Source organism: Plectropomus leopardus, chromosome 12 (genome assembly GCF_008729295.1).
Source record: "Plectropomus leopardus isolate mb chromosome 12, YSFRI_Pleo_2.0, whole genome shotgun sequence".
In the NCBI taxonomy this organism is placed as follows: Eukaryota; Metazoa; Chordata; class Actinopteri; order Perciformes; family Serranidae; genus Plectropomus; species Plectropomus leopardus.
Genome location: NC_056474.1, coordinates 24,263,137 through 24,276,018, shown reverse-complemented (window position 1 = coordinate 24,276,018; position 12,882 = coordinate 24,263,137). Strand labels below are relative to the sequence as shown.

The following is a 12,882-nucleotide window of genomic DNA, read 5'->3' as shown; positions in this document are numbered from 1 at the left end:
TTCTAAAAGTAAAAAAAAGCAGTTTTTAATTTTTCAATAAATAGAGTAGACCTCTACATATTTGTGGAAATTTCAACCCACAGATTCCCACAAGATCCTTCAATTCAAGTACAAATACAGGATGAAAACAGCCATAAATGTGAGAATAGTTTTTTTTACCAATATGCTTCATATGTAATGGGTTTATTCGCTAATATATGGTACTTAAGATGTGTTTAATGGAGTGTGGCTTGTAGTGTGTTTCTTTGAATGTTTATTGTTTAATCTTACTCAAAGACTTTTTATGTTAATTTACAAAGTGCAGGATATAATATATAGTGTATGTTTGCAATGTGGAGGACCCATTACATGAAATAGACTGATCTGCTCAATTCACATCAAACCACTTACTTCACAAGTTGGAGTGTCAGCTCCTCGAACATCTCCCATTCATCCATCTATCTTGCATTAGCACTGCAGGCAGTTCAGTGTCATGAATGTTTAACTGAACACAGAAAATGATCAGTATTAAAACTTCCAGCTCTACCAGAGAACACGCAACTTGTACGATAGCTTCAGACTGTTTTCTTCCTCTTAGAGCCCTGATAAGGCAGAGGTGCGGTTTTAAAGGGTCAGTTCACCAAAATGACAAAATCAACAACAAAAAAAAGACAAAATATTTTTCCATTTCCATACATCACTCTGAAACCTCTGTCTCTACCTTAGTACAATGGAGGCGAATGGAAATTGGTTTGTGCTTCTCATTGTTTCAAAAAGAAAATTACATTTAAATTATTCAGTAGTAAAATGTCTTTCCCAAATCATTGTTCATCTTACTCTGGATAATCCACATTGGGATTATTTCTCAGGTAAAAAGTACTTTGAGTGAAAACTGTTTAGGTCCAACTCCAACTCAGTATACTAAGCAACTGTGACACACGCAAATGTGATTTTAACATTTCAGAGAACAAGAAATTTTCTCATCTCGTCTCATGTTTACAATATAAGAGTTTCCTGCACTGAGATCATTACAATAATATTAATTCCAGTACACACATAACATTATATTTGTCCACCCGGTATACATTTCCACTGCTTTTATTGGGCTGTATTTCAAGGGTTTTATATAATAACAGATAGAAGAAACGATGAAGATCACGATGGGTACATCAGATTTAACCGAGCTGCCATCTTGCTGTTTTCAGTCAAACACCAGCACCAATGGTCAGGGCGCGTACAGCCAGCCTGGTCGCCACTCGGTGTCGGTCGAGGTTCAGATGCAACGACAGAGACAAGAGGAGAGAGACTCGTTCGCCCAGGCACAGCGACAGTACAGCTCACTGCCACGGTAAGAGTGATGGACACGTGTGAGTGTGTGTGTGACAGGCTTGACATGGTGTTGTGTTTGATGCTTGTTTCTGTCTTTCTAACAATCAATATGAGCTAAGAGATTATGTGTGTTGGGCGCTGTGTGTGTGTGTTGGGCGCTGTGTGTGCGTGCGTGCGTGCGTGTGTGTGTTGGCACATGTTCAATCTTCTCATGTTCCTGCTCTCTGTCTAATATGAGATGTGTCCAGGAGGTTGTGACTGTGTTTGTATCTATTTTAGATCTGTAATTTAATGTAATGTACTGTAATGTATCTCAAAAAGTAAAGCGTGTGTGTGTGTGTGTGTGTGTGTGTGTGTGTGTGTGTGTGTCAGTGTCACACTTGTACACGCCTGTTTGATTGTGTCACATCCACTGTAAAAGCCTTGTTTTAGTAATGATAGCAGATTATATATAGAGCATCTGAGTAAGAAAAGGGGACATAGCTGGTCAGTCTCAGACCACAAATTTACACACATACACACAGCTACACACACACATGCACACACTGCACCTGAGAATGGATAGATCATGTTACCCTCTCACAAAGATCTGACATGATTGCTTTCCTCACCCTTAATGCAATTTCCTTTGATCTGCATGATATAACTGCCTGTTGTTCCAGGAAGTGCGAGGGTGTGTGCGTGTGTGTGTGCGTGTGTAAGGGGTACAAGGTAGAGGAAGAAGCTTCTAGGACATATGGGGACGTTTTTCCTTCATTTAAGGAGTGAATATTTTATGATGTTACTTGGGCTCAAGTCTATCTTTTTGTCAGTCAGGGTTTTGAAGTGATAGGATTAGTGTTCAGTTTTAACCTTCAAAGTGAACATTTCATGCATGTTCAAAAGTCAAAAGACAGACAAAACTGTTCTCTGTGGCATGAAATAATTTGGAAAAAAGTTCATTTCAAATTTTGGGATTACTTTATGCAAAAATTTATTTCAGCATTTCGAGAAATTTTATACAAGTTCTATGTTGTATGAAGGACTACATTTTCTTTTATTTATTTGCTTATTAATAAATCACTTGTAAGTTAAAATAAAAATAAGATCTAAACATTTTTGTTTTTTAAACTTCCATTTTTCAACCAATTTAGGGGAAAGAAGATGCTCTCAAAATACTGTTTTCTTGTATCTGTTAAACCAGAAGTCTCTTATAGTTGACAGGAACTACCAACTTGACTGACGCACCAAGCCAATTGGTCAATGTCGGGCCACTGGTGAGCATCTGTGGCCCAAGTTTTTGCAGGTTGTCTCCCGCACCATGGGCACCAGTCAGCCCTTGATGGCTTTTTTTAGCTGATTCAGTGTGTTGAATCAGCAGTGGAGCTGGCCGACTCTGATTGGCAGTTCAACTCAGCAAACAAAAATGGATGAAAGTAAACAAAGGGCTAAGGTGAGGGCGTGAGATTAAAACAAACATCTTATATTAGGTTAAATTAGTTTTTTTAGTCGTTTAGGCTCTTTAGCTGAAAACAGTAATTATTTTAAATACCATTCACTAATAAAGAAATATCACATGAGAGGGAGTGCATTCATACTGTATATCATCACAGCTGTGAGTGTGAGTTAGTCGGAACTAACTGTTGGATAAAGCACAGTAAATATCCTTTGTTCCTGGAACATCGGTTTGTGTTATTAATGTGCAAACTGGCAAACTACCATCTTGAATTCATCCTGTTGGACGTCCGGTTTCCCTTTTAAATGATAAATATAGAGTACCACCGCCGGGTGGTATGGAGTGTTATTTTCTCTCACATAGGTGCAGAATGTACGTGTCAGTTGGCCGTTGGCTATAGTCTTTTTTTGTGTGTGTTCAACTGCAAATTTTTGGCCGAGGTGTAGTATGGGAGATAACGCGACAGTATGCCTTTGTCGCCCCGAGTGCTTAGTTTCAGTTTGGTGTGTCTGGGCCTTAAGGCCTTTTATTTGCTGTAGTAAGTGATATATTGTTCAGGATCTCGGGAATGTGAGCCTTAAAGTTCAAATTGGTTGGAAGCGTTGGTTTTGCATAAATAAAATACAAATCAGGCTCCTGATATACAGGTACTTTCCTTTAGAGAGGGGACATATTCCCATACAAAACAGAATGAAGGCACACTGATCTTACTCAGGGTCAGAAAGAGGAAAGTTTATTGTTCTCGAGTCAGTTCAGGCAGGAACTGTCCAGCGGGAAATGTTATTAAAAGTTATTATGTTGCCCTAAGCAGTCTGTAATTACTCTCTCAAACTGTCAAACACCCTGCAAGGTCAAACTAAGCCGACCCGTCCTGGTGCACATCATCAACTTGCACTCACCATGCATATACAACATTAAATACATTATCTCCTATTACTTCACCATCGTTCTCTAATCCACTGTTATCGACACAAATCCCTTCCTTGATAAATATTGCAGGCAGCTTTGCTGAAAGATTAATGAACTAACGTCTCGCTCCAGCGGTCAGAGGCAACATCCTGTGGCCACTTCACTTTTCCACCAATTCCATTAAGAAACTGTTCTGTTTGGATAAACCCTGCCGTAGTGTCTTGAGAACACTAACTATTGTGTCACATAGAGCATACCATCGTGTGAAATCCGAGGCTGAGACAGAGGAAATATGGCGTTCAGGAGATCACAGGCTTGATGGGATTCTTATGGCTCCGTGTTGTTCATGGAGGGCGAAATTCTTAACTAAAGCGCGACTGGATTGCGAACAGCGCCATGATTAATGGCTGTAGCGTTCCTTAAAAAACAGCTTTCATTTTAGATAAAGGTCAGTTCCTTTCTGGGCGAGACCCTTTCCTAAACAAGGAGCTGTGAGTGGAAATAAACCGCTGCCATTTGAAACAATGACAGCAGATGAAGGGCCCTCATATTCATCACCAAGGAGCACCATTGATCTCCGAGCCAAAGTAACTCCATTAAGGGCGACTGAAGGCAGGCTGCAACAGCTGCAGTGGCATTTGGTCTCACATGCATGTGTCACAATCACATGTCTATTTGCCCCCGTGCTACAACCCCTCACAAAGTCTCCATTTTTTTCTCTCATTCTCACTCTGTCACCTTTCCCCCTTTCAGTTTTATCATCTGTCATGCTTCACAGTGTGCATGCACAGAATACAGAACACTGTATATCTTTCTGTATTTACCACACATGTACATGCCCCCCCCCCCTTTGGCACGGCATCAGACAAGGAGTGATCTGGTTTGCATTTCTCGGCAGGGGAGGCAGACCAGCTTTGGCCTCTTTGTCAACATATGAAATGAAATCAGATGCCGGTGACGCCTGTCTCTGAAAATTGGAATCACTCAAGCGTGTGCAAGAATAAACCTGGGCTATATTCTCCTATCTCACCGATCGAGAAGCGTATCCATTCCCAATTGCATTCAATCTCATGTTGAATAAAAACAAAGGTCTTTTCTATTCTCATTAAGGATTTTTTTCCCTCCGCTTCCTACTCAAATCCAAACACAGGAATAATACGATTTCTTCACAGCTGGCTGATAAACCTGCTAATTATGCATGGCTCCGAGTCAAAAGCCCATTGATGTTTTTTTGTCTTCTTCTCTCTCTCTCTGCTCTGGTTTTGCCATGCCCCCGAGATAAATGGGTGGAGCTGTCGGGTTTGGGACAGTCATGCATATCGTATGGACTCACTGGCACACAAAGACAGGGCTGCCACAAAGAGGCCAGCCAAGCAGAAATGAGAGGCGATGTCACACATCTGGATTTTCTCCTGGTAAAGGGCAGGGCAGTCGCTCTGAAGCATGACAACTAACTGTGCCTTTAAGACACATGTGTTAGGTGTCAAATATCAAATTCCATTTTAAATCCATAGCGGACAACATGGTCGCCTCATCTTTTCACCTGTGGAAGGTCTGCAGTTACTGTCTGACAGATCCAATAGTTGTTTCTGTCTGTCTCGAAATGGGCCTAATGGGATGGAAGGGGACTTTGACATGGTTAGGTTTCCCTGTGTGTTTTTACTGAGGGCCGGTACTTGCCCGGAGGCTGTTTGTGAGGCTGTAATGGCGCCTCATTTTCATTGAATGTGATGTCTTGGCTACCAGCTGACAGTATAATCGTTTTCAAGCAAACATCCAAACACGCTCCCAAGATGTAATGGGTTTTGAGCAAACATTTTTGTTGCTGGCTATATTTTTCCCACCAGACCAGGTCACAGTATGTGGCTGAGGAGGTTCAAGTTTTGTGTCATGGAGAAATTAAGAGTTTAGTTGGAGAAAGAAAGAATGAGTGTTTTTTTTTTTTTTGCATGTGTGTGATTGTTCTAGCCCAGGTAACTTTTGTTTTCGAAATCCTGACACATTCTCTTCACAAATCATAACATATATAGGCATCAAAAAAGCACATGGCAACCAACACTGGGATGTCAATAAATGCACATGCTGGCACGAATGGTCAGATGTAGGGAAAAGAGGCATATGGTAAGGTGTAGAAAAAAAAAAACATTTAGATGTGAAGTGAAGACGAGACTCCTGTATGAATGTCTGCATGAAAGGCTGGGGTTTGACGGACCCATCCACTGCTCTTCCCGCCCGCCCTATAGGCATCTTTGTGTTCCTTATATTACGTTGTTACCTGCAGTGTTTCAAACTGACTCTGTTCTGTGGCGTATTATGCGGACGTGTCCAGCTGCATTCTCAAGTGCCGCCACCCATTTGTGTATCAGGCTGTTGCATCAGGTGCTGTTCGCAGATGATACCATCCAGCAGCATATCATGCAGACATAAAAGGTGGCTTTTGGTGTTGGGATTGTACGGCAAAAGCACTATCAAAGCAGCAGTATTTGACCTCTGAATGAGAAAGAGCAGGAAATCCCAGTTCTTTAATGTGACAAATTGGTCATATAAAAAGCTTCAGATTAATACATTTCCATTTAGGTTTCTGTTCAAGGACTCATATGAAAGAAAAAAGTCAGACCAAAGTCTCACATTTCTCTCTCTCCACACCAGGCAACCCAGGAAGAACCCCAGCTCAATCTCCCAGGACTCTTGGGATAAGGCATACCCACCTGGTGAAGGCTTCCAGACAGCCAAGGACAACCCCAGGTACTCCAGCTACCAGGGTTCCAGAAACGGCTACCCAGGCGGTGGTGGTGTCAATGCCCGAGTCCTTCTGGAAGCCCAGGAGCTTCTGAGGCAGGAGCAAAGGCGCAGAGAGCAGGAAGCCAAAGGGAAGTTAATGCAGGAGAGCACAGGTAACAGCAGCTACGAGGGGTACCCTACAGCACACCTGAAGGACCCAGCCTCCCCAAAGGGTCCATACCGCCATGATGTGCCGCCTTCGCCATCGCAGCTAGCAAGGCTTAATAGAATTGGGTCAGAGAAAGGAAGACTTTTTTATTCTTGAGGAGTTCTGGTGGACTTGTTGATGAAGAGATGAACTTGTGCTTCAGGAGCTAAGGGGATTACCTTGAAGGAACAGCAAAAGTGGACGCTACAAATTTTGACAAAGGGACAAACCTAGAGGTCTTATAGCTTAGCAATGATCTTAGAGGTAAACAGATGTGAAGTGCACTCAGTATGTGGGTGTTTGTGTTCAGTCCCTCGCTGTGCCGATGACCTATACCAGTAGTCAGTCAGTCAGTCACCCTCCTACAGACATGAGACGCTCAGTGCCTTCTCTGCATTCACAGACACGCTGCTTGTTCACAGTCGTCCAGGACTCTGATTCATCGAGATCTGGCACCGTTGTATACTGACAATCAAATGGGCAGACAGGCAAGTGAGTGGGTGTTCTTTTGAGCCCATGGGGAGGCGTAAGTTTCTGTGTGGGCTTGTGTGTGGGCATGTGACAAGGTACATGCTTCACAATCAAGCATGTGTGGCTTTACAGAGTGTCCCATGGATGACTTCCTCTCATCGGTCACAAGTCACCCTGTCTTTGCTTCACTAACATTCAACCCCTACCAACGCCGCCGGCATTTTTGCATTCTGTTTTCTCGAATTCCAGTGTTTTTTTCCTCAGCGATCGCGCTCTTTTACTTGAGTACTCCCCAGGGAGGAGAGAAAACAAGGCAAAGTGTATGAAAGAAGCAGGGCACAGGGTGTGTGTTATTAATAAAAAAGCCCCCCTCATAAATGATTCATATCGTGTGTTATCTCCGTGGAGGAGACCCAGGCAGAGAGGGTAGACAGCTCTGATCCTCTGCCTGGCCCCCCTGCACTGCTCTGGGCTTGACTCGCTGGCCCGCCTGCCTGTCTGTCTGCAGCTCTGGCTCCCATCCTCCTCTCGTTCTCGTCGCCTCTCTGTTCATTACCTTTCTTTCTTCTACCTCAACACTCCCACCTTTATCCTCTGCTCCCCTTCTCGCGCATCTCCCACCTTCCTCTCATCTCACCCCTCCCCTTCCCCGTACTCTTCCTCCTGCTACCCACTACCACCACCCTCCTCCTCCTCCTCCTCCTCCTCCCTGTCTCCCGAGTCAGGCTCTGCACTGAATTTTTCATCACAAGCCACCTGCTGCCTGCCGGAGCCAAAGAACGCTGCCACCAGAGGCACCGACAGAGGGCCCGGCTTCTGACATAAAGAGAGGAATAAAAGCAATATACAAAAAAAGAGCCAGAATAAAGATGGGAAGAGAGACAATAAGCCTGCCAGTGTGAGATTAGCTGGAGCTTTTCTCCTGTTTTTAACAAAAGGCAAAATTGTTGAGTTAATTGCCTTCAATTGCTGTAATTGCTTTCTGTAATTTTACCTTTTTAAGCGTTTAGCTGACACTCTTCTCCAAAAATCGCAAAAAGCTGTCTTAGAACTCATTTATCCCCTCCAAAAAGGAGTTGGTGTGAACACATTTCACAATGTGGTCTGTGAATTATTGAGAGTAAAGGCCCAGTCACACTTGAAAGAAGCAGCGCAAAGTTCATATGCATGTTGTCACAAAATAGACGAACATTGGTGACATATTGGCAGGACTAGTTAGCCAGCCAGAATAATGCTAGCCATAGTCAGTCCTGGTCCCAATAGCTCCAAGTTAGCTAGCTTACAAACTGTCAGTTAAAAGCCTTGTTACCTCAGTCACTAGCAGGACAATAAATAAGCAAAGTATCCAAAAGATTTACTTGCACCATAGACTTCTGTCTTATAACCACGACTGGGTTGTATACAAGCAGACGGTGCAACTCACCTTGTCAGCTATGATGGTTTCGTCCATTTTTGATTTTATGTCTTTTCAACCCTCAAGGGTCAGTATGGTCATGGCAGTTTGCTATTGGTTAACAGTGAGAATTTGGGCACCAAAAGTTGAACTTGATGTAAACGTTTAAATGCTGCTTGTGACTGGGCCTTAAGCGGGACATTGGTTTGGGTAAGAGATGTTTATTTCTTTTAAATGTAGTTTTCAAATGCTTTGAGGATCACAAATGAATTTCAATTTACCTCCACCAGTTCAGAGGTTTTTGCCGGTCCGTGAACGCAGTGGAGGTGGAGCTCTCCATGAGTTCTTTTTTTCCTCAGCAGCAGTTTGTGAGTTGTGGAGTATATATCTGATCTGCTGACCCACTCAGAGCTGATCATATCAGATCGGTTGAGACTCAGTAGAATGAGCAGTTAATTTTAACCGTCAAACCGCCTGAAGTTCTGGTGCTTCATCTGTGCCCAGAGTGTGCTCTATGCTTCAAGGGTGTGGTAAATTAAATAACTGAACAGTATATACAGTATATTTCAACCAAGTTCAAGCTCAACCAAGTCCAAGTTCCAAAAATCGAAAATCTTTTTGTGGCGGCAGGTGTTTTAATCGTGGCAAGCCCCCACAAATAAATGAATGTCTAGAAAACGCTGCCCACGGTATTTGGTTGTACAAAGAAATTTATAAACCTGGGCAAAATAAATCAAAACTATCTGATATATTGTAATTTGAGTCAACCAGCTCTTTATGCACACAAAATTTTAATTTTACAGCATGTTATCCTGGTGGCTTTTTGTAGTTATAGATCAGAAACAAGACCTTGGGTATTTATTACACATGCTTAAAAATCACTGCTACAGCACACCAGCCCACTAATATAATTGTTGCAGTAGGTGGCAACAGATCCTCCTAGTCTGAGCCTGCCCCTCTTTGACACGACTAATGTTGGTGACACGACTGTCTCTGCCTGCAAGCAAACAAATGAAATCTTGCTGAGGTTGAACTTAAAACAAGAGGGAAATACAAAAAGAAAATAATAATAAAGACGACCATCACCAGATTTTGGAAAACAAACAGGTGGTGCGTAATTGCCCCTCACTCCTACACACTCCATATGCAGCGTGAGGCTGCGCGACATACATTTTCCCCCGTTGGTTAATGAAGACCCTCACCGGGAAAGACGCAGACTTAGTAGGGTTAATAAATAACGAACAAAAAAGTAAGAAGATGAAGGAGAAGGACTTTTCGATGACATTATTCTCACGTTTAAACCTGTATTTTAACCTGAAGAAAGTTTACAAGACTCTTATTTTTATTGTTTTAAGCTATTTTTAATTTCCCTTTTGCATTATGTTTGTATCTAAATGGATAGTTTGGATTTTTTGTGGGGTTTATGGGGTAATGATCCATTGTCTACTCCCCCAGTTTGGAGAAGCAGGTTTAAGTGTTCGCTGTATTGAGAGTATTTTTGCTGCTTTATCTTGCTGTCAGACAACTCATTCCAACAGGTAAGCCGATAATGCCTTCATATTACCATGCTCTTCTCAAATCCACCAAACTACATTGAGAAAAACAGTAATTTTAGCTCACTGAACACAGGAGCTGCTGGTCTACCGCTACTTTGATCAGTTAGTCATTTGTGTTATTGTGTGACTGTGGTGAATCCAAACTAACACTTTTAAGCATGAAATTCACAAAATAACACAAACAAAATAGCAGCTTATGTGTTCAGTGATGTTTAATCAATGTTTTTCTCAGTGGAGTCTGGCTTTGAAGGGAGCAATATAAAGGCTCCATTTTGCTGTTGAAAGTCATGGTCTGCACGGTCTGACCTCAAGGTTAAGTGGTAAAAATATTCCAAAGATAGCGTACACATAAACTGACATTAATTCTTGTAGGTCAGACTTAAATACCTATGTGACAAAAATACCTTTTTTTTTGCTGGCCCCCATCCACAGCAGTACATTTCTTTGCTGCCATGTCATACTCAACCCTGCTTTTCCAAACTAACATCTATTGTTTGTAGTGTAGTGTATATGGGTAAGTACCCCATACAGCCCACTTCAAAAAATTTGAACTATCCCTTTAACAACACAAACGCACTATTGCCCCTTACTAATATGTTTTTAAATCCATGCTACAATGGGGCTGAAAAAACTGTTACCAAAAAAGACACAAACTGTGTAGATGGGGGTGTAAATTTTCCCCCCTCTGAATGGTTTTAAGTAAAAAGTGTTTGGTTGTAGCGGCCAGCACTTCCTGCTGTGAACACTAGTGCGTCTGGAAATGCAGACTAGCACATTTAGAAGGATGTATATGACCTGTGCTCTAAACGTTGTTGCTGTCGAGCTGTCCAATTACGGGGTCTGATATCGATAAGTGCCTGATGTTATATCGTACTATTTTACACAAAAAGAGGGACACGATGTGTTTGTCAGTGACACTACAGCACACACACTACAGTATGTTTTTAAACATTTTTAATATCATATTATAATGTCATTTTTGGGGTACTCCTTCCTTTAATTTTTTTTTAGATTTTATTTACAAGAGCCAACACTTTACGAGCGGTTATCAGTGTAATTTGTATCCCGTTTGACATTGCCTTCAACCATGCTGTACCATGATGTGTTTTAAAGTATAAAAAAGAAATGGAAGCTGATGTGCAATTGTTTTGTTTTTTTTTTCCAGAAAACTTTTACATGATATATTAAGAAATGTATACAGCCACTTTTTCCTGTACATATCAAATTTAGAATAAAACGGAAGGCTGTTCCATCCTGTTTACAACCTTGCCTGCCTCTTACTTTTCTTTCCTTGTCCCGTCAGGCTTTGAACCAGGCATCAAACAGGTCTTCAATTAAGCAGGGGGGACTCATTCTGCTGTCAAATGTCAAATGTGTCAGGTCTGGCTGCTGATGTCTTCATCTGAGACAGACAGAGAAGTTGACAGATACAAAAGAGATATAACATACGATGTGAAACATTATTAATTCCCGTGAGAGACTAGTGCAGCAGCTGATGTAGCCTACAAATGTAACTGAAACCGAGATTTGGCTTCTGTGCAACAACTGTTTCTCTCTGTGTAAGCGATCTGTTGAACAAAGTGAGGTAATCTCCCTAAACGCCATTGTGTTTCCTGTTATTAAGTCCAACCTCATTCCCATTGTCCCTCACAGGGGATCTGCTGAGCAGCTACTGTTTTTGTTCTGAAGGTCAAAGGTGACGTCCTAACCAAATACCATTAATGCTACTTAAGCCAAGCTGCTGCTTGAGTTGGAAGAAGCCGAGATACGAGAACAGAGGGAAAAGAGGTGGAAGCAGAGAAGTCCCTTTGCCTCATCCTGTGCTTTTATCCTTCATGCCAGTCTGTTCTTTTTATTGACTCCACGGTGTGTGCGTGAGAGATTCAGAGTAAGTTGCACATGCAGAAAATTGTGTCACCATGCCTTGGTCAAATTCAGCCTTCAGAGCGTTTCCTTTAAGGTGCACTGAGGAAATCCACATGCACACACACACATAGCGGGGTTTGCATTCGTGAAGACATTTGGCAGTCACAAGTGTGGATTTACAAGAACACAGGATGCCGTTTCAGCTGTCTCAGTCCTCTTTACAGTGGTATTCAAATACTGCTGAAATATGGAGCATGCATGGTGCCGCTTGGGTTTACTGCAGTTCAAGTGAGACACTCAATATATGTAAATGTGTGCAAAAAACAGGTGCACCTTCATTGGTTAGGTCTCTTAGCATGTATGTCATGTGTTGCATACTTTAACATTCCATTCTGTTTTTGCCTAAAGGACAGTTACATTGTTGAGTAAATTAAGTTAGATGAGAGCCTCTTTGTTTTCGCTAAAAGTCTTTAATGTGCCAACTGGCATTGATGATCCCCTGACTTTTCATGTACCACCATTAAGAGGTCCAATGCCGGCACGTTGTGGACGCGGGGTATGCGTGGGACATGTACCCCACGCTTCCCGTATCTGTGCCCTTTGACCACCCCCCACCCCTTTTTTCCCCACAACCGTTCAATTCATTTGTAAGGTACCTCGTTTTTCCGAGCGGTCTTGAAACGCACCATGAATGGGCGGCGTCATACACACGCTGACTTGTTGTGATCACATGACGCAGTTGAGACGCGCGAGCGGCACTTCCCTGAACTGTTTATTTTAACTAAAGTAACGCAAATAATGTGCAGCAAACCAACCAGGAAGAGGCAAAAACCCTGCGCTCCTTCTTCAAAACAAACCGTGTAAGTTGAGTAATGCTGCTGCCTGTTGATAATGTTAGCTAAATGATGTCAAATTAATGAGATAACACGGTGAACAAGAATACTAACGCTATTGTTACCCATGGCGGCTAGCTAGCTTCATGCTAGGAACAGACCAACTCCTCCTTAATTTCTGC

The 12,882-nt window shown here is 42.3% G+C and overlaps 1 protein-coding gene across 14 annotated transcripts in view; it reads left to right on the top strand.

Annotated features, from left to right (window-relative positions):
• Positions 1 to 8,394, top strand: part of LOC121951641 (partitioning defective 3 homolog) — a 314,689-nt gene extending 306,295 nt beyond the window's left edge. For all 14 annotated transcript variants that reach the window (XM_042498052.1, XM_042498051.1, XM_042498056.1 and 11 more), the window contains 2 exons: positions 1,185 to 1,327; positions 6,302 to 8,394. In XM_042498052.1, coding sequence (XP_042353986.1) covers positions 1,185 to 1,327; positions 6,302 to 6,698 — 540 coding nt within the window. In that variant the 3' untranslated portion in view covers positions 6,699 to 8,394. The remainder of the gene's footprint in view (positions 1 to 1,184; positions 1,328 to 6,301) is intronic.
• The last annotated feature ends 4,488 nt before the right edge of the window (positions 8,395 to 12,882 follow it).